The 22,397-nt window shown below is 40.7% G+C and overlaps 1 protein-coding gene across 1 annotated transcript in view; it reads right to left on the bottom strand.

The window, feature by feature from the left end:
- Positions 1-19,550, bottom strand: part of DAPP1 (dual adaptor of phosphotyrosine and 3-phosphoinositides 1) — a 54,683-nt gene extending 35,133 nt beyond the window's left edge. The window contains exons 1-2 of the mRNA XM_037036260.1: positions 19,303-19,550; positions 872-994 (exon numbers count right to left, since the gene is read on the bottom strand). Of these exons, the coding sequence (XP_036892155.1) occupies positions 872-994; positions 19,303-19,403 (224 nt within the window). The 5' untranslated portion in view covers positions 19,404-19,550. The remainder of the gene's footprint in view (positions 1-871; positions 995-19,302) is intronic.
- Between the last annotated feature and the right edge of the window lie 2,847 nt (positions 19,551-22,397).

The following is a 22,397-nucleotide window of genomic DNA, read 5'->3' as shown; positions in this document are numbered from 1 at the left end:
CCACATGAGGGACTGCAACAGGGAGGGAACCTGCTGCTTCTTTCAAGGATATGGGGAGGTGCCACCAGAGCAGTAATAAAATAGCAATACCTTGAGGTTAATGGGCAGGCGGCTGAAGGCAGTTTCATGGAGTCCTCGCATGCTTAGTCTAGGCCAGGGGCAACCGCCCACGGACGCACAAAGACTTGCTACTTGCCAACAGAAGGGAAAGTGACAGACGCTGACTGAGAACCATCCACTCCCACTGCTTATCTCATGGCAAGGCCAACTTCTCTGATAGGAAAGCCATCCAGTGGGGAGGGAGGAGGAGAGAGACCCTGATAGGACTGGACAGGCACTGTTTTTGATACCTAGGAGGGTCTAGATTAACTTTGTTAACTTTCAGGGGAAATGGCAGCTTGAGAAAGAAGGTCAGTCCATTCACAGAAAGGAAAAAGTAAAAGTTGCATCAATGCCTACCTGACGTTGTGATAGTGAGAGTTGCACAGACACAAATCACTCTGAGTTTCCAGAGGAAGCAAGGACACTCAGGGCCTGCATTCAGGGGTCTGCATTCTGGTATCACTGGTTTATTAGGTGCAAGGCAGTTTACTACTTCAGGTTTCAGTTTCTTCATCAGTCCAGCCAGAGGTTTGGATTAAACAACTCAAAAAGTCTCCTTCAGCTCTTACCTTTTTTACTGGCTAAGGGAAGGAGCAAGAATGTGTTTTACAGTCTCACTGCTCAGAGCTTGCAATTCTTAGACTGGCTGGTCTACCAGGAGCCAAGAAGATTTTGTTATCTGACTATTTGAGTGTGATAATAAAGTTAGTGGCCCTCTAAGTTAAGAAATGGGACCATGTTGAATTCATAGAGTGACTATGCATCCTACCTTACAGAGAGAGAGTACAGCCCGGTCCTTTCATTGCTGTCCCTCAGAAGGTAGCTACCATCACATCCATTGGAGAGGAGGAGAGCCTCAGCTGCGTGGCGGGTAAGGTTGCCGTGATACCACCTAGGAAGGAGAGAACAGTGCTTTCACTCAGGGAAAACTGCAGGGTGACCCTTCTCTTACTGGCTTTTCCTCTCGAAGATCACCTCAGCAATCCTCCCCACATAGGTGGCCCAGAGACCAAGCTCTCAGCCGACACAACAGCACGAGGAAATCACTGGGCTTGAGGAAAGGGAAGGGCAGAGAGAGTTAGCTACCAACAGCATTATGGGTTGAATTGTGTTCTGAAAACTCATAGGTCGAAGACCTAAGCCCTGGAACCTCAGAATGTGACCTTATTTGGAGATAAGGTTTTTAGGAAGTTATGAGGTTATTAGCATGGGCCCTAATCAATGAGCACTGGTGTCCTCTTGCACAAAGGGGACATTTGGAGATAGACTTGCAAATAGAGAGAGTGTCATGTAAATGTGAAGACAACCACCTACAAGTCAAAGAGAGAAGGCTCTAACAGACCCTCTCTCACAACCCTCAGAAAGAACCAAACCCACTAACAGGCTTCTGTCCTCCAGAACTGTAGGACAAGAAATTTCTTCTGTTTAAACCACCCATTCTGTGATATTTTTGTCCTGGTAGCCCTAGCAGACAAACATACAAAATTACTTGGTAAACAGGAAATCTTTAAAAGTCCACATCAAAAATAACTGTAAGAATAGGCTTTGGCCAATTTTCTTTCTTATATTTGTTCTCTCTTTCACAATCTCTCTTGCAAGGTGTGGCACTGCCTTTTGCGGTGTGGAAACCACTGAGGTATTTAATACTAGAGTCCATTGTCATGAGGAATTCAGATGTTTTACATGAGATGCCAGCCACACTAAATACTGGTTCAAACTGACAGATATCTGTAGCGCTGAGGAGGTCCCATGGATATTCAAATCGATCTATGGGTTAGGGAAAAAAAAGACTTTAGAAAAGGTAACATACATCCATGATAGAAGAAAACAATTCCAAACGCTCTTCAAAAGAAGACATAGTGAAAACCAAAAAGCTTTCTTTTCACCCTTAATCCTCAATTCCTTTGTTCCTTTCCCTAGAGGACACCAGTGCTAACCGTTTTCTTGGGGTTCCTCCTAAGAGAAGTCCTATACATCCACAGCAGTGATTTTTCAGCCAGTGTGCAGTGCCTCTTTTAGCCAAGAGGCACACTGGTGAGTCACAGGGGTTTTTAAAACATGCAATTCCTGACTATTTATTCAGGGGCATTGCCCTCTTTTTCTTTAGATCACCAAATAGAAAAATGACAATAGCCAACACAACAATGGCCAACTGGTATGAATGTCCTGACTTGAACCATAAATATATAGGAGTTGCATCTTATTGGTCATGTTGCATAACATGGTTGTGTCTGATCGGTTAATTCTTGGTACCAAATTGGTACATAAATCTTTATGTACAGGGTAAGCACTGATTTTTAAAAAGTCACTTTGGAGCAAAAAGAGTAGGTAACCACTATGATTATTTTGTAAATCAATCAAAGTTATACCTACTTTCTGTCAGATGGGCAAAATTATTTTTGGGGTGTGCCACAGAATTTTAATAATTAGTTCATGTGTGCTATAAGATGAAAAGGGTCGAAAATTGTTGATCTAGAGACGTTCAGATTTGTCCCCTCTCCTAATTCCGTGGAAACAGAACATTCTAGGCACACTCTTCTGCACCTTGCTCTTGTTCCTTTAAAGACTTGGGAACCTCCCACTCGCGATGTTCTCAGTACTGACCTTGCCTTTCCCTTCCCCCTACCACTCCTCACTGCTTTTGCACCCCTCTCCTTCCCATGCACACACATACACCATTTTTATTTATGGAGCCATTACCCTACACCCTATGTTGCTGCCAAAACCACATGGGCTAAGGGACAGAGCTGGATGGACAGACACCTCCTCCTGTGTGTGGTTGGAAAATTTTTTGTTCTTAGGGGTTTTATTTTTCCTGAATAAAAAAGATTCTACTAAAAAAAACCCAACAACTTGGTGGAGGCAATCCAAGGTGGTGATTAGGATTGTGGCTCCTGGAGTTGGTTTGCTCAAATCCTTATCCAGGTGTTAACTCTCAGTGTCTTTACAAGTTACAAAACCTATCTGAGCCTCAGCTTTCTCACCTTGATAATGGATTCATAATAGCCCTCCTGGGTCAGTTGTGAGTACTGCTCACATTAACACACATGAAATGGTCCAAACAGCCCTGGCAAACAGCAAAACTTAGTACACATCAGTCATTAGCATGAAGTGACTGAGATCCACAAAGCCATAACTTGTGATGTGCTATGCTGTGATCGTGGTGTGATTTTCTTGTTGCTCAAATATAAGTTTGTGTTAATTTTAATTTATTTCAGATAACAGAAAGCTAGGTATCAGGGACTGTTGCTACTGAAAGGGACCCATAGTCCAGGGCAGTGTGGGGGAAGGGGACATGGCAGTTATACAAATAATGTCAATAAAGGAAGTACAGTGAGCAAGGTGTGTATAGTGCACAAGAATTTAAAAGAAGAGCCTAACTCTGGGCATGAGGGACCCTGCTGTCATGAGCCACACTAGCGTCCACTGTGACATCCCCATGGTCTGAAATTTTAGCCTGATAAGAAAAACTAAACATAAGACCGTCTGTGGAAGCAAGATTCTGCAGAGGTCTCCAAGCTATTTCCTAAATGTGTGTTTCTTTAGCTTATTTCCTCTTTGGGCCAGAGATGTCTCTATCCTGTACTAGAAATATATTTACTATCTGAAAACAACTACAAGGAAAAATATTTTATTAAAAAACTATTGGGTTATTTACCCACAAAACAGCCTTGTTCATTGGACTGATTCACAGACAAATTCACATCTCACTACAAAATGTTTTCAAAGGACAGCTAGCTGGAACCAAAAGCTAGTATAATGTTGTATGTCAATTATACTTCACTTAAAAAAAGACAGTTGGAGGAATTAAAAGTGAAGCTATAAAAATACTTCAGGTTTGGCTACAACCAAAATTCTAATTCCTTTGATAGCTAAAATCTCCACAAGGTCACAAGTTCTTAAATTCTTTGTGCTAATAACTAAATTTTGGGTGAACATTTCAGAATAAGATTTAGTTTAGCCAGTAGATCATGTATTTGAAACAACAAAATTTGATCAACAAAATTCTAAAATGTAAAGGAGTTGGTCATTCTTTTGGATTCTTTTCAATGAGATCTGAAGTCTGTATTTAAAGCATTTACAAATTTCTTCTGATAATTGCAGCCTGATGGCAGGGTTTTTTTCTAAGAAAATTTGTATGCTAATCTTTTAATAATAGTTATGTGTCATAAATACAATAAATAAATACTAAAAATTGCTTGAGTATAAAGCAAGAAGAATCACACTGTGCTCCAATTTGGAACATCTCAGTGAATATTATTTTCTGGGTAGCAGCTTGCTGAGTCAATTTTGATGTCTCTCGGATTTTATCAAGTCCTGAGCCTGGGCAAACCTGAGACAGAGCCTTCCTGACAGACACCTATGCACACTTCACGATGACTATGAGGCAATGAAGATCCTCATTCCCCAAACAGCTCTCCCAGAAATGCCGGAACCTCATCTTTTACTTGAGTTAAGCAATTCTTTTCCAGAAACTTAGGATGAGCATGTCTTCCAGGGAAGTTACTATATACCGAAGTCACATTACATATCCTCTATAGAAATATATCCACCCGTGTCCATGAAGAACTAAAGGTTAAAAGCTGGTAGTTTCCTACCAACTAAAAAACTGAAGTTGGTAGTTTCCTCACAATCCATCTTCTCTACCTTGTATCATTCAGCTTTATAAGTCTTTTTTTTTTTTTTTTTAAGATTTTATTTATCTTCAGGGGAAGGGAAGGAGAGAGGGAGAAAAACATCTCCACACAAAAGGTATGGTTGCCTCTTGTGTGTCCCCCGCTGGGAACTGGCCTGCAACCCAGGCATGTGCCCTGACTGGCAACTTTATAAGTCTTTATTTATCAAGCTTTAAATCTGTGCAAAGCACTGTGCAAGGCACTGTACTNCTATAGAAATATATCCATCCGTGTCCATGAAGAACTAAAGGTTAAAAACTGGTAGTTTCCTACCAACTAAAAAACTGAAGTTGGTAGTTTCCTCACAATCCATCTTCTCTACCTTGTATCATTCAACTTTATAAGTCTTTTTTTTTTTGAAGATTTTATTTATCTTCAGGGGAAGGGAAGGAGAGAGGGAGAAAAACATCTCCACACAAAAGGTATGGTTGCCTCTTGTGTGTCCCCCGCTGGGAACTGGCCTGCAACCCAGGCATGTGCCCTGACTGGCAACTTTATAAGTCTTTATTTATCAAGCTTTAAATCTGTGCAAAGCACTGTGCAAGGCACTGTACTGGGCAGGTCAAAAGGACAAAAATGGAAAAGCCCAAGTCTGGGCTTCAAGAAACCATTAATCTAGTCAGAAGGATAAGACAAATCCTTTGCAAACTGTATACTACAGAGTGAAGTACCCAACAGAGGTTTCAGGAAGAAAAATCAAGACCATTCCCTAAATAAGCCAATATCAAAGTAGGCCTTCAAGGACATGCAGGTTATTTTTTAGTGTATGTAATTTTTTATTATAAAGTTTATGTAGTGAAAATTAAAATATATACACTCAGAGAAGACAAAGTGAAAGTTTTTTCACAGAAGAGGGATTATGTGTTTTAAATAAAGTCTCAGTACTAAATAGAGATATGCACACTAAAACAAAAATGTGCCATTTTCTTTATCAATTAGGTTGAGTAAAATTGAAGAGTTAGATATTATTAACTATTAGAGAATTTGGGGATGATGGATATCATTGTCCATGGCTGGGAGGCGTATAACCTGGAGGGGAATTCAGCATAACAAGTGTAACAGGACATGCACAGGTGACTGGAGACTCCACTTCTTGTGGGTGCCCGGCAGAACTCACACGTGAGCAGAAGAAAGATGAACACAGGTGTTTGTTGCAGACATGTTTGTGAGAGTAAACATTTGGAGCCATTGTAAACGCCCAGTAACAGTAAGATGACGAGGTTGGGTGCTCATGGATGAGATTATGTAAAAAGTTAGCCAAAAGTGTTGGAAATATATGAGCACATTTTTGATTGTCAGATGATAGGGTAAGGGATTGTCAGCACTGTGTCAGGTGGGCTGCCAGGAATGCTTCACATCTTACAAAGAATGATGAGTTCTGACCAAACAAGAATTTTCCTGCCCAGAACACCCGTTACACTCTGCACTGAGAAACACGGGGGGCGTTGTACACACACATTGAAGTTGACTGCTCTCAAAACATAGTGTTAAATTAAAGGAATTAGTGGCAAGTACAGAATGATACCACTAGTTGTATAAAATCACCCATTCTCTTCCTAAACTATCCAACACATATATGTGTACATATAATGACAGGCAAGTGCATAAAATAAAAGTATATACCGAAGTCATAAGTATGGGTTCCTTAATGGAAGGAACAAGATTGAGGGTGTTGTTAAAGTAGACTTCAGCTTGATCAAATTTTCCTAATATAGCTTGTTCTAATCAAAAATAGATTCATATATTTATTGGGTAACTAAAATTTGAAAATAAGAGTTAATTTTTTCCATAATCCAACCTCCAAAGATAACCCTGTTAATAATATGTTTATTTTTAATTTATTCATCTACTATTTATTAAATGTTGGAATTGGCCCAGCACTTGGATGGAGGGTGGGGTCAGGGTGGAAGGGAATCACCAGAGCCAAGGCCTAGAGGCAATGGAGTGCTAGCTGTGCATGGGATCAGAGCACTGCATGGTGGTGTGTCTGATTCAGGATGAGTGTCAAAGGGCAGTGGTCCTGAGTGGCGAGATGACTCTGGGAGGAGACTGATGCTGCGTTGTGCTCGCCACTGGATACCTACGGGTCCTTGGCCACGGTTACACAGGCTTTATTCATAGAGCTTTTATGGCTTGAAATCCACATCCAACAGCTCATTACACGGAGTCCTAATTTCATGGACCTAAATTTCCTGTAATAGAAATTGTGTTTTAAAGGCTTTCTTTTATTTCGCTGTTATGATTTTTAGAGGGAAGAGTCAGATTTTAAGAAACTTAAGCTTGTAAAATTTGGACGTCTCGTTAACATATTTAATATAAAATTACAAAAAATAAGAAAATAATTATTTAGAATGAGAAACCATAAAAAACTCAAATTTAAAAAGCTGATGAATATCACAAACATCGCAAATTTGAGAAAAATAACTAATTTTTATTTTTATTAAAAATCACTCATCTTATTAATAATAACTAATTATTAACTAATTTCCTTTGTTTAACTTATGTCCATACTCCCTCACTTTTTGGGCTGTATTATCATTGATTATTTCTTCATATAGTAACAATTTTAAAATCTAATTTTTTAGAGAGAGACTGAAACAGTAATTCAGTCTCTCACCTAGAATAATTTTTGAAATCGGTGGTAGTATAGAAAAGTTATTTTCAGCTTCATTGGTAATAAAGTTTTTAAGATTGTTGGCAAATTTGGGGACTTCCATTACATTTCTCTCAAGTACAAGCTGTAAGATTCCAGGGCATTTGGGATGCTACATACAGGGACTAACATTAAATATTCTTTGAGGTGACAATGCTTATTAACTACCCAGCCAGTGTCTGCACCAAGGAGGGGCCCTGAAGCTGCAACTTCATTGCCTTCACCGTAGACTCATCTCTGGTGATTATAAAAGCCATATAGGACTCTTATTTTTTAATTAAACAGTTAAAATGTTTACCCTAATAAATAGAAGTCATGTATAATCTCCTGTTGCAACCATTAGATTGATTAAAATTCTTTTAAATTTTGTATAGTATGTGAATAAAATCTAAACCCTAAGATGACTGTCATCCAACCTTTGCCTACATATTACCAATGAAGGGAAGCTCACTATTTCATAAGTAAGCTCACTCCATACTTCAGTACTTCCATGATTATTTCCAGGAATTGCTACTTCCTGCATTCAACAGATGGCCCAAGAGCTACTTTTTGGTGTTAAACTTTAAAAAGTGATGACTTAAACAAATACACGGTCTGGCAGAAGTAACTCCTGCTTGAATGTGGTTGGTAGAGTAATAAAATAGGTATAATAATTCATAGTTTTAATTTGCGCATTGCATCTAAAATATCTTATGGTGTGCTTGAGTGTGATAATGTTTTGCTACAGAATTGTGTGCTTATGATTTTGTAATAAAATATTTTGTAATAAAAAATGGCATTGTGTTGGACACTAGTGTAAAGCATTTGGAATATGTCCTCTTCCCTTTCCTTCACCTTCAACTTCTCCTTTTATGACAGTCTCTCAGTCCCTGTAGCACCCAGGGACCTTACTACCCAGAAACTTACCTCCTTTGACTACTTTTCAAATTCTTATAATCAACTTAATGCCAAGGTCTGACATGCAAAACAAACCCTCACAAGTCTCCCTTATTCTAGGTGCTATCTGCATTATGGAAACCCAAGGTTGCATTAGTTTCTTGACAATTGCACCATGCTGCTGATTCACACTAAATGTCCTATTGATTAAATCTCCCAGTAGGTCATTTTTCTCTGCTGCTCTGTCAGGTCTCCTCCAGCTACATTTGAAGGGTGATGTCTTTCAAAGGTAAGTGCAAGAAGAAACATTTTTATTCCTGGAAAATACTAAGTGAAAAGGAATGCTAATAGGCAGCCACTTACATCTGGAACATTCATGCAGTGGCAGTGAGAATTTTGGGGAGAAGAGACAATGCCTTTGTTGCTAAGTCATTTCCCCAGCGAGTCTATCCACACCAATGACTTCTGATTAGCACTGTGACCCCTCTCAGGTAGCAACCTCAGTTTCCTCTCATCTGTCAAGGTGACTAATAATAATGCCTGGAAAGAACACCCTCTTATTTTCATATGTTGGAAGTCTTCTTTTAGAAACTTTTTATATGCTCCCTTAACTTTTGTAGAAGAGAACAGAACACAAGATTTACTAATTACACCGCATGTTATGAATATGGCAGACATTGTGCTAGGTGCTGGGAATAGTTAGAAATAAATTTTGTTTTCCTGGAACTTACAAAAAAATGTTGGTTTCATTTTCCGCGAAGAAGTGAAAAAGCACAAGGAACTGCTGTTTATAACCACACACTCAAAGCAATGTCATGGTCTGCTTTTCCCCCAGGCGCACCCGCTGCCATTACTGTGTCTCACGGCTGATAGAGGCAACAGAGCAGAGGCTTCTCAAGCCCTCAAAGTGTATTTGTGCTGCATTTTTGAGATTATCAAACCCAGCAGTTGACCTTGAAGGAAACGGTGGTATTATCCCTTCCGTGATACAGTAACAAATTAGGAAACACCCATCCACTAAAGAATTTTCATAGCTGCCCCTCAGCAGGGTACAGGAAACAAGCCCAACCACAGAGAAAAAAGACAAGCTAGATCCAGAAAACTGGTTCCCATATTCAGCCTCTTCTTTCTTTCCAGTGCCCCTTCATGCTAAAACTTTCTGGGGAATGGCCCCAGCATTTTAGAGCCTCTGTAAATTCTTATCCCATTGGATTTTGCTGCCTTACTTTGCTGAAAGAAGTTTATATCTCACTTTGCACTGTTCTTTAAAGCAGAGGCTTTCAAACTTTTTGAATTGGCCTATGATATAAAACACATTTTATATCTCTCTCTACACACACACACACAGACGTACATTACAAACATACACAAAAAGCCAAAAAAAATTTATAGGAGAAAACACTATTCTATATGCTATTTACTATTTTTGTCTTCTATTTCTTTTTAACAAATATTGCTCGTGATTCACTAAACTGACTTTAGGAACACAAATGGGTTGCACCTGGGGTTTGAAAACAATGCAAAGCCTTGCTACTTAGTGCCCTGAGATTGTTAGAAACTCACATTATCAGACCCCCTATACCTGCTGAGTTACAATCTCTATGTAAGCAACAGCCTCATGTGATTGATACCCAAGTTTATATTTTGAAAATCACAGACGTGAAAACCTCTTGGTCCTAAAAAACTTGAATTCATTTCTATAACTCTGGTGGTTTGCCTTCGTAGACTGTGGCTCTGAAGAGGAAGAACAAGAGGTCAAAGCACAATACTAAGTGGCTTTGCAGTACCAGTGTGGGGGGACGAGAAGGATTCGCAGGCCATGTTGTCAGGAAACCACAAATAGCTACCATTTTAGTGAGATGGACAGTAGACAGACAGAAGGGGGCTTCCCAGCAGGTGGGATGATCAGGGAAATCTCCACGAAGGAGGGGGATCCTCATGAGCTGGGGCAGTCGACACCGAGGAGGAATGCCAAAGGAAGCTAGAAGAACAGCAGGCACAGAAAGTGACCTTTCACTTTAAAACGTGGGCCGTGCACGTTAAATAATCCATTAGGTTATTCTGTATTTGTTGGTGATAAAATTCCTCAGTAACCCATACTGCAGACTATTTATATATTTAATGGCATATTTTCTCCTTCCTGGCAAAGAGAAGTAACATAGAACCTACATTCTGCCCCATTAGAATTGTAATAAGACATACATTTAAAAATGTAAGAACACACATTTCAACCCCCAGTGGTAGGTTCAACCCTTGATTGTGAAAGCAGATGAAAGGTCCTGGAGTGGAAAAGTCAACAAAAGCTCTGTTTTCCAGAGAATGTTTCTTCATTTGCAAAATTAGTCTCACTTTCAAGTGACACTGGCACACTTTGTGAACTCTCCAGACCAAAGATGACGAATGCATAGCATATGATGCTACTCCCTGTTCCTAAGGCCATAGATAAGGCTCAATCATCTGTCTTCTTTCTTGCTAAGCCTATATTTGGCCTCAGAATCTTTCTGAACAGAGTAGAGGTTGGCCATGAGGTGGCTCTATTAGGGAATCCCACTGTGAGCAGTCTTAACTTGGGTTAGTCCGACTTTAGCACTGGAGTCAGTCCATGGGATTGCTTAGTTGCTGATTTCCTTCATGTTCATTTGTTTATGAAGTTGGTGCTAGGTCCCTTGATTTTCTGAAAAATAAAGCTTTTAGCCTCTACACCATCAGAAATCATGATTTAGGACAAGGAAATGTCTTATTTGGTTCAAGAACAATCCATGCTGCAATTTGCATTAGAGTCAGGCTGTGAAGTACCTAGGACAAGATGGTGTTGTCTATATATGAACATTAACCTCCATATTCATAAATTTGGGAGTATCTTTCCATTGATCATAGCTATGGGCCCTGTCAAAGTGCAGAGAATCAAGCAAAGACTTTGCATAGGATTCCGAAAATTCTAATGAGGCCTCAGATAGGCAAAGCGTGATCATAGGAGAGACTGAAAAAAGAAAAAGACTCACTACAGTCTTTCCAATAGGGAGGTTTCTGGGATGCACCCAGCTTGTCTGTGGCTTTCTGTGTTGCCATTCTAAATTCGCATGTGCTAATAGCAGAGCTAAATTGTGAGGCCAGTTGCCCCAGGCTTTAAAAAGCATACCTGAGTGATGACAGGGGTAGGCGGGTGAGTATCTGGTCAAACAATGAACTAAAGGTGGGCCCCAAGTTGTTTTGGTGGAAGTCAAGGTTCAGTTAAAGGGAAAGAGGACTGAGAGGAAGACAAGAATTCTGTGGGAGTTGGAGACCAGGATAAACCTGTTCTTGAAGGAGTGAGGCAAGAAGAATGAGGCAAGAAGTTCTGAAAGATGAAAACACAGAGAGAAAGACAGGGACTCAGAGATTCAGAGACACAGAGTGACACAAAGAGTCAGAGACACACGTTAAGAGCTGTAGACAGAAAGATAGAGACTAAAATGTGGAGATAGAGAAAGGCACACCAGCTCCCACAGGTAGTCAGAAGCATACAGGACAGTGACTGACAAACATAAATATGACTCAAACAGAGTGGTCTACAAGACAGGCAGAAGCCAAACAGAAAGAAGGACATAGACACATAAAGAGAGACCCACAGGCCCTGACTCAAAGGTGGGCAAACACACCCATGCTGTCAGACTTGGAGAGACTGGACAGAGGGTGGCAAATTGTATTTTGTTCCAGCAGAGGTCCTTCTGTCCAGTCCCCTGGTCAGCCTGCGTGGTGCAGGAATAGCTATAAAAATGTCACTGCTCACCCAGTGGTTGGGGCCAAGGAATGTTTGATTTGAACTAGAACCCAAAGCTTGAAAACTGACTAGAAAAAACAAGAACTTGAGAAGGACTAGAATGGCTGCACAGAAACTCAGAGCCAGAGATTTGTCAGGAGGACTCCTCTCTGAGTAGCTTGACTCTGCACTTATTCTGGGTACTCTTGCAGCCTGTACCTTTAAAAGGTTGCTAGAGTGTAATTGTCCTTAGACTGCATTGTCATTGAACAGCAAATTGATGTTTGTCTCTTCCTTTTCTCTCCTCAAATCAATACATTTTTTATAGTGAAGGGTATGATAAAGACACTAGAAAACCAGAAGAAGAAAGCCAGATGGAAGTTTTCTCATACAATGTGGCTGAAGGAAGGAACTCGGAGAGGTAAAGACCGAAACCAGACTGACTGCTGACTAACAGCTGCAGGCCAGAGACTGGGAAGGTGGAGTCTAAGGAGGCTCTTTTTATTTTTTGAATAGTCACGACTTTAGCCACTTTCACCACTTTACTCAGGCCATTTTCTGTTCAGCAAATGTCTTTTTTTTTTTCTGACTTCAGCTGACAAAAATCCTACTAGTTCCAAGACCACCTTCTCCAGCGATCTCCTTCCTTCCTGCCATGTGAGCTATGCTTTCTGCAGACGCCCTTACGGCCCTCAGTCCTCTCACCCTGCATCCTCTAACCGTATGCACATGTGCCTTCGCTGTCCTCTGTGCTGTGAACTCCTGAAGGGGACAGCCATTCTTTTCTTAATGTCAACAACAGGTGGATCTACGAATGAACATAAAAGAATGCATAAAGCATTGAATGAATGAAGTAAAGCATTGAATGCATAAAGCATTGAATGAATGAAGCAAAGTGACCCCAGTCAGTGTGGAGAACCTGGAGGGACAGCTTTCCACATGTAAGTAGAAGGAAGATACCATGAGCCATAGAGGAACAGAAAACACAACAACTGAAGAGGAAATTCATTTGACTCAAAGAGAGAGCAAACTGTACACTAGTTACATATTCTCCTACCACCATAAGAGACTCACCTTCCCTTTTTAGACTCCAAGATTACAAAATTGTGCACAGAAGAGGAATGAGTGTTATTGCTCTATTTGGTATCACAGATTTGTAAACAGGTTTCCATAAAGCTTTAACTTTTCTATTCTTCTTCTTAGTTTTGTCAATTTGTCTAGACCTCAAAATGAAATCTATACAAAATTCAGTAAAGATTTTATTATTTAGGATATTAACTTGGTTTTGTCATGCTCATATATATATATATATAATATGAATCATGTGAAAGAATAATTAATGTCTTTTAGTAATAAAATGTATTGGTTGTAGTAATCACAGAACTTTTTTATTTCTCTCAGTTCACACTAGCACTTGCATATAGTGCTAGTGTAATAAGAAAGAAGTTTGATGTAAATTAGGAAGTTGCATTGGTTGACAGGCACATGGACTCTGGAGCAAAACTGAATTTGAAGGTTTCTGAGCAATGTAAACTTGACATGTGATTAACACTCTGTCCTTCACTTTTGTCATTTGTGAATGGGAATGACATTAGTGATGGTATGTATATAGAGTGATATTTGAATTTAAAAGTCATGCAGGCAAAGGGCTTAAAATAGTGCCTGGCACATTGTGAGCATCCAGCAAGTCCTGACTCCCACAATTAGAACATACACCTTCTTGGATCAGTAGAAAGAGCATCAGCTTCGGGGTAATCTCCTAGGCATGTCACTCAGCAGCCCCATTTAGGAGGTCAGTGACCTGGACAGTTCACTGTACTTATTTGATGTCACCTTGTGCATCTATGAAATGCACAAGGTGCATTGTATAGAAGTATCATTGAAAGTGTTACCGTGAAAGCTAAATGACAACGAATGTGAATGGCATGGTACAGGCAAGGAGTAAGGGCTCAGTGAAGAATAACTATCATGACATGAGAGCATCCTGGCCTGGTGGACTACACATGGATGAGGGACCCAGATTTGCTGGACTCAGGCAGCCTGATTTTTTTGCTAATGGGTCTCTTTGCATGTAAAGTTGGAATACCAGCAACTATTAAAGACTGGAGCTGGTGTGTGCAAACTGTCTACCTAATAATAAGAACCCACTTGGGTTATTTGTTCCTTGGGTTAGCAAATCATTGCCTGAGAGCCAGTTCCTGCCAGAGCATGTGTTTTGTATGGACTGAAAGCCAAGAATGGTTTTATGTTTTTAAATGGTTGGGAGGGGAAGCCCTGGCTGGTGTAGCTCAGTGGATTGAGTGCGGGCCTGCGAACCACACGATTGCAGTTCGATTCCCAGTCAGGGCACATGCCTGGGTTGCAGGCCAGTTCCCAGCAGGGGACTCACAAGAAGCAACCATACATTGATAATTCTCTCCTTCCCTTCCCCTCTAAAGATAAATAAATAAAATCTTTAAAAAATAAAATAAATAAATGGTTGGGAGGGGAAAAAGATTTTGTGACTCATGAAAATTATATAAAAATCACATTTCAGTGTCCAAAAGTGACTTTTTGTTTGAACAGCATCATGGTCACAGCTTCTGTTATCCTGGCTGTTCTCTCACCACAGTGACAGATGTGAGACGTGCTGGTGAAGATCATAGGCCTTCAAAGCCCAAAGTATTTATTACCCAGGTCTTTATAAAAATTTTACTTATCCCTGATCTATTCTAACCTTCTCTTATATGCAGAGGATAACAGGTAGAGAAATGAGAGGTATTTTGACTTATTTACTTAAATATCCAGAGCTTAGAATCTAGTTTCTTGACACTGGTCAGCCAAGCACTGACACTTCTTATAAAATTTAAGATTTGGGAAATAATATGAAAAGGGTCATAGTTATTATATTTATCACTTGACGGAATATGTGTGACTAGATCATCTGAATATCTAATTTAAAAATATCCTAAAATATTTGCATTTCTCAGTATTTCTTTTGTGTCTGTAGTTATGCAGTTTATAAAGGGGTAAGCCTTTATACCTTTAGGAGGCTTTCCTACATTATCTCATAGGAAACTTTGTAGCAGTCAAAGAACTTCTGGAATTTTAGATTATTAACTGACTAGCAATTCTACAGCAGTTTGTTATTTAGGTGATGACTCTAATATTCATTACTTGTTTCATTTCCCCATTGCTTCATTTTGAAAGCAGCATACAGGCTGACCATTCCCAACTCACCTCTTTCTTCTTAAGGGCCATTCTCCACCCTCTTGCTCTTTCTCCCGCCACTACCCACTCCTCCCCCAATCCCACACTGCCAAGGTACCAGTGAGGCTGAGTGACAACCACAGATTGTTTTATTTCCTCTTGCAGGAGGAAATAACAACTTTAAGATGAAAGAAAATGAATGTTTTTTGGCTGACACTATAAATGAGGCAGAAATCCATCTGAGTTACTTGATTTAAGTGCTGTGGAAGGAATAAGCTTGTGCTCTGAGCAAGTCATGTGTGTCCGAGACAGGCAAGTGATGGATTTGCTGCAGTGCAGGGTTTAGTTTACAGAGCTTCCATATTCCAAAGTCTGAAGAAAACCAGGGACCAGAGAGCAAAGATGTACTCTGTCTAATTTAATCATCATATTATGTCTATATGAATCAGGAATGCAAATGTAAAAATCTACCTACTTAAACAACCTATTAAAGATAATTTTAAAGCTAGCTATTTTAATCTTTCAAGGACTCTAGCCATTTTTTGCTTTCATGGAGCTTTTAAAATCTAAACTAACCAGAAGTTTTGGTATATACCTAATCAGTGACTTAACGGTTGGGAAAAAAACCTTCTTTCATATTCAGAATTCTGCCAGAGGCAAGAGGTTATTTTCAAGTTTTCTCAGAAATTATTTCCTATAAAAGGTGTATCAGTGATGTCCGGGAGGGGCAAGTACTGACAAGTCAATTAGTACATTTTCAGGAATTTTGCAAGCGGATTGTTAAATCCTCGATGGTTTGGTATCATCCAAGGTAGGAGCATTCACACCAGGGAGATTGGCAGACTCTGGAAATCAGGGTCTGCCCTTGTCCATGCGGCCTATCAGCACACCATTGAGTATATTTAAATCAACCATGCTCTTCTGCATCTCATCGGGACAGGGGTGAAAATGTTCTAAAATCGAATTGTGGTGATGGTTGTACCACTCTTTAAAGTCACTAAAAATTATTGAATTGTATACTCTTGAAATGAGGGAGTTTTATGATCTCTAAAATATACCTCAACAGGACTTCTGCCAAGATGGAGGCATAGGTGGAAACACTGTGCCTTCTCCCACAACCAAGTTTGAATACAACAAAGTTTTGGAGAAATAGGACACACCCAAAGACCAGAAAACGGAATTATACGGAAGGAGAACTTCCCCAGTCTGGCAAAGGAAATAGACTTCCAGGAAATCCAGGAAGCTCAGAGAATCCCAAAGAAGTTGGACCCGAGAAGGAACACACCAAGGCACATCATCATTACATTAGCCAAGACTAAAATGAAGGAGAGAATCCTAGAAGCATCAAGAGATAAGGGGACAGTCACCTACAAAGGAGTACCCATCAGACTGTCAGCAGATTTCTCAAAAGAGACCTTACAGGCAAGAAGGGGCTGGAAAGAAGTATTCCAAGTCATGAAATCCAAAGACCTACAGCCAAGATTGCTTTATCCAGCAAAACTTTCATTTAGAATGGAAGGACAGATAAAGTGCTTCTCAGATAAGGTCAAGTTCAAGGAGTTCATCATCACCAAGCCCTTATTATATGAAATGCTAAAGGGACTTATATAAGAAAAAGAAGATGAAAAATATGAACAGTGGAAGGACAGCAAATACACAGTTATTAACAACCACACCTAAAACAAAAGCAAACCAAGAGGACAGCTAGATCAGGAGTGAAACCATAGAAATGATGAACACATGGAGGGTTAGAAACAGGGGGATGGGAGGAGGAGAAGGGGGGAGAAGGCACAGAAAATAGCATAGATGGTAGGCAGAAAATGGATAGGGGGAGGGCGAGAATAGTGGGGGAAATATAGAATCTAAAGAACTTGAGACACGTGGTTATAAACTAAGGGGGGTAGAATGGTGGGGGAGGGAGTGTGCGGGAGGAGAGGAATGAAGGGGGAAATAGAACAACTGTAATGGTATAATCAATAAAATATATTAAAAAAATTAAAAAAATAAAATAAAATAAAATATACCTCAACAAAATTATTCAACAAATGCCCCCAAATTAATGAACAAAATGTCAGCATGTATTAATGGCTTTAAGATTCAGGTACATAGCCTACAAGTAAAAGGTGAAGCCACATTACTCAGCACTTCTGATGAACTTTATTCCCTGCAGTGATTCTCAACCTTGCTCTCACTCTGGAATCACTTGGAAAGTTTCATAAGAAAACACTCCCACAACACTGATGTCATTAGTCTGGTCTGTGGCCTGGGCGGAAGTTTTCTTAAAACTTCTAGGGTGATTCCAGTGTGCCACCAAGGTTTAGAACCACAAGTATGGAGCAATCTCTCCAGATAGTTGTAGCTTGCTTGTTGTTACAGAAACCATCCTCAGGTGCTTAATAAATTACCAGGCCTTCTGAAATAGGGAAGTCTAGACATAAATGCACATTTTAGGGTGTTTCTGGATTGTATTGACTGTCTATTCTTTGCACGTGGAGAGAAGACACAGATTTGTTTCTTTGTGGGTTTCACCTGTACTTGCTTCCTGCCATGGTTGTTATGGTGGGGAGAAGGGACATCGTATAGCTCACCTTATCATCTAAGTGAGTGCCAAGGTGCTCAAGCACAGTCTAGGCTCCAGGATTATTGAATTAAAGGGCCAGAGTTGAATATCTCCATTGGCTCTTTTCTCTTTGGAGGCTTCCTACTGACCATGGGTGGGAATATAGATAAGGAAGCGTGTACTAAAGAATTATAGTTTAACAATTTAATAAGGCTTTGAGAGCCCAAGCATCCAGCTTTAGTGCCCGGATCTATGACACCTGCTTTTGGTGCTCAGGGGCATTTTACCTTTTCTCTTTGGGGAAATCTAGAAGGTTAGTGATGTCCTGGAACTCTGAATTTCCAATAAAAAGAGTTTACTTTATACAAAATTCTAGTTGTTACATCTGATTTACCTTCTGAAGGTAGAGTTTGATTCTGAGACCTCGAATTTAAAATCTACAGATAGGACTTACCGAGAACTTTTACACTAATACAACACAAAGACACAATCCCTGACAAGATTTCATCCCTGCCTCACAGTTTCTCTCGGTGAGAACAGGCTTTGGCAGACTGGAATCCCAGCTCTACCATTTAATTGATGCGTGACATCGATGAGTTATTCAACACTTTTGGTGCTCATTTTCTTCCTTTGTAAGGTGGAGATGGTAACAGTTCTTATGTTGTTGTGTTGTTGTGAAGATTGGAGCTGTTTACTAAGACAGGAGGTGCAGGTCTCACCTGCCGTGAAGCACAGGTGTCCAAACCAGCCTCACCAGGCAGTTCTTGGTGTGTCAGGGTAAAGCTTCAGTGTCTCTAGGAAATCTTCTACTTCTCTCTTATGTAATATCTGTTTCTCTGATTAAATATCCTGATGGGTTGTCTCATCTGGTCCCTTCTTAAAGACAGGACTATGATGACTCTGCCTACACAAACTCATTACCTGTTGGAGGCAGAAACTGTATCCTCTTTCTGACTGGCTAGTATTTAAGAGGCTCCAAGTTGCCCCTGCAGACACACCAACATAAACGAGCTCACAAAAGCAGTGTCAGGAAAAAGAAAGGCATATGGACACTGCTGCAGACACTTCCTCCTTTCTCTTTTGAAAAAGTCCCTCTCCTGTACAGTAGGGTAGACTTTCTGTTTATCTTACCGGCAAGAGCTTAATAGAGCTAAAAAAAAAATTAGCAGCACATTTACTTATAAACCAGATCAATACGAAGGAAACCAGGCAACACCAACTTACACATTTCAATTCTGTCCCTACTCTCAGAGTCTGTCTAGCATTTGAATTTTGTCCCACAGTCCACATTTACCTACTTTCACATCTGGGAGGATAATATGTGCTTTTACAATGCAGTTAGCTCCAAGCAGGAAGACACCTAACAGACACAAATGAATCAAGTGGAAGGGATGGAAAATGGGGGTGGCAGAGAGCTAAAGGTGATCATCAATTAACCTGAGCGTTAGGGAGCAGGGAGTTAGTGCTCACTCAAGAAGCGCTTAGAAACCCGGATCTGCTCTCTTACCCCAAGTCCTGCAGCAGCTCAGCTTCTCCGTCGGATCTGCTCCACAGATCTGAAGGATCCTGCCTGCTCATCTTCCCTTCTAGAGACTCTGCTCTGCCCATTCGCGCTTCTCACGTCTGTGAAGCCCCTGCAGGTGCCGAGGGAAGAAGCAATGGGCTCTGCGGCTCCTCACACTCTCCTCCTAGAGAAGCCAGCTGTGAGTCTCCGACCCTCAAGGAAGTGAAACTTAGTTGCTCCTCCCACCGACACTTACCGCCCTGGCCCGAGGCACTGGCAGGAGTGTTCTGTCACGCAGGAAGTATGCAAACTTAGCTAGCTACCTCTGAGGACACACACACTGCATCACACAACCTGGTTTCTGTCGAATGAGATAAATACGACAGCACTCCAACTGGGACTGGACCGTGAATTCAGACTCCTCTTGTGAGGCCAGACCACAGCTTCTCCTTGGTCTTCTCTGGTTTGTAGAGGGGGGTGCCTGCACTCATTCACCACACCTTCTGTCTCACATACAAACACACAGGACACTGAGGAAGCTTCTATTTCAGGAGCATCAATACAGTGGTAAAAAAATCAGAGTCAAATCAATCCTGAAGTCTGGTTCTTAGCACTTTCTCAGTATTTTTGCTTCAATTATCCAAGTTTCCAACATATGTTTGATGTTCAGGTTGGCATGATTCAGAGACAATTATTTCCTCAGTGGAAAAAAGATAAGTTGAGAACAAGGTAGGAAAAGTTGGAGGGTGACAAATACTAGGGGTGTTAGAATGCCACCCCCTTTATCACACTACCTTCGCTGGGCTTAATAGCTGGTATCAATTTGTGTCCACATTCATGAGTAGAGAATTTCATCTGCCTGAAAGTCCTAAGGGGAAACTGCGGTAACTCTGAATTCTTGGGAACTGGATAAAACCCAGCAATAAGTGGATAAAAAACATGTATTGCTTCCTGCCTTCTCTCTGAATGTGCTTCTGGTTTTGTTTTTTCTTTTCTTTTCTCCTTTCCTTTTTTATTTTCTTAATCTCCACCCAAGGATATGTTTATTGATTTTAGAGAGAGAGGAAGGGAGAAAAAGAAACATCAGTGTCAGATAAAAACATCCATCAGTTGCCTCCTGTATGTGCCGTGACCAGGGATGGGACCCACAACATTGGTATGTACCCTGACAGGGGATCGAACCCACAACCTTTTGGTGTACAGGCTGACACTCCAACCAACTAAGCCACCTGGCTGGTCCCATTCATATTCTCTCTCTCTCTCTCTCTCTCTCCCTGACTCAGGGTTCACCAAAGTGCTCAATAACTTCCTTCTCCCTGTGTCATTTGAGGACCATTACCATTGGCATCATTTGGAGCTTATGAGAACAGAGAATTTCAGGTGCATTCAGGTTCAACCCTTCTGAGCCAGCATCTGCCTTAGAACCAGATCCCTAAAGTGACTCCTTGCACATTAAAGTTTGAGGAGACTACTTTTATAGGGTACCAAGACAGAGCTGTTCCTAAAGTAGAGGCTGTCCTGCACCTAGCATCATTCTACCCTTCCTTAAGGTCCTTCACTATTATTTCTGCATATGTCTGCCATTTGTGAGACCCTGGCCTCTTCTGATTGCCAGAGGGAAATTCCTGAGTTTCTAGAAACAGCCTGGAGGAGACTAGGCTCTGATAACACACACTGATTGAATGCGAGCGTTTAACATTCTTTCAGCTACAGTTTGTTTTCAGAGAAATGCAAGATCCTTTTGCAACAGTGGCCAGTCCTGGCCAGGAAGGTGCTGAATGTGCCTGCAGCAGAGATAGGGGACCAGCTGGTGGCAGAGTTTCCTGTTCCCTTACTACAGCCCTTTGTTTAGTGGTTTTGTATCTATTTTGTTCCTGTTTTAGCAAATTCTGTTTTTTTTTCTATTTTTTAGCCTTTCTTTTCAGTAAAGTGGCAGAGTTTACTAAGGTGACCCTCTTTCCTTTTCTCAATCTTCCTGTCACTCTCCTTTTCTCATTGTGCTATTCCATCTGTTGTTTTCTCCTGTGATGACATTCTTTCATTTTGTCACTTATTCCATTTTCCCCAGGATCCCTCCCTTCCCCTTTAACCTCCTGTTCCACCAAGTACAAGGTCAGCATTGTAGCAGAACCAGTGCTGCAGCATTAGTAGGTGGCTTCAACAAAGTTACCAGGTTCATAAAACTATCTAGAAATGCAGCAGTTTTCAACCTTTTTTTATCTCATGGCACATATAGACTAATTACTAAAATTCTGCACACACCAAAAATATATTACGTTTTTCACCAATGTGACAAAAATGAATATAATTTTGAATCATTCACACTGGATGCCAACTGTTGTGTTGGCCGTTGTCATTTAAAATTTTTTAAATATATTTTTTATTGTTGTTCAAGTACAGCAGTCTCCATTTCCCCCCACCACTCTCCCCCATACCAGTCATCCCCGACTTCCCATCCCTGATCTGCCCCCTCTTTGTTTTGTCCATGTGTCCTTTATACTTGTTCCTGAAAACCCTTCCCCCTTTTTCCCCAATTATCCCCTCCCACCTCCCCTCTGGTTACTGCCATTTGTTCTTAATTTCAATGTCTCTGGTTATATTTTGCTTGCTTGTTTGTTTTGTCGATTAGGTTCCACGTATAGGTGAGATCATATGGTATTTGTCTTCTACTACCTGGCTTATTTCACTTAGCATAATGCCTTCCAGTTCCATCCTTGCTGTCGCAAAGGGTAGGAGCTCCTTCTTTCTTTCTGCTGCATAGAATTCCATTGTGTAAATGTACATAGCTTTTTTGATAAGCTCATTTATTGATGGACACTTAGGTTGCTTCCAGCTCTTAGCTATTGTAAATTGTGCTGCTATGAACATTAGGGTGCATAGGATCCTTTGGATTAGTGTTTCAGGGTTCTTAGGGTATGATCCCAGCAGTGGAATTGCCAGGCCAAAAGGCAGTTCCATTTTTATCTTCAGAGGAAATTCCATACTGTTTTCCACAGTGGTTCCACCAGTCTGCATTCCACCTGTCTTGGTCTGTCCCAGCTATTTCCAATAATGTGTAGTTTCTGCTGACTTAGCTCTGTTTTAAGGGAGGGGCCAAT

This window comes from Sturnira hondurensis, unplaced genomic scaffold (genome assembly GCF_014824575.4).
Source record: "Sturnira hondurensis isolate 20B ecotype Veracruz unplaced genomic scaffold, ASM1482457v3 Scaffold0022707, whole genome shotgun sequence".
NCBI classification, from domain to species: Eukaryota; Metazoa; Chordata; class Mammalia; order Chiroptera; family Phyllostomidae; genus Sturnira; species Sturnira hondurensis.
Note: the sequence above shows the minus strand (reverse complement) of the source record. Positions and strands in the feature narration are given on the sequence as shown.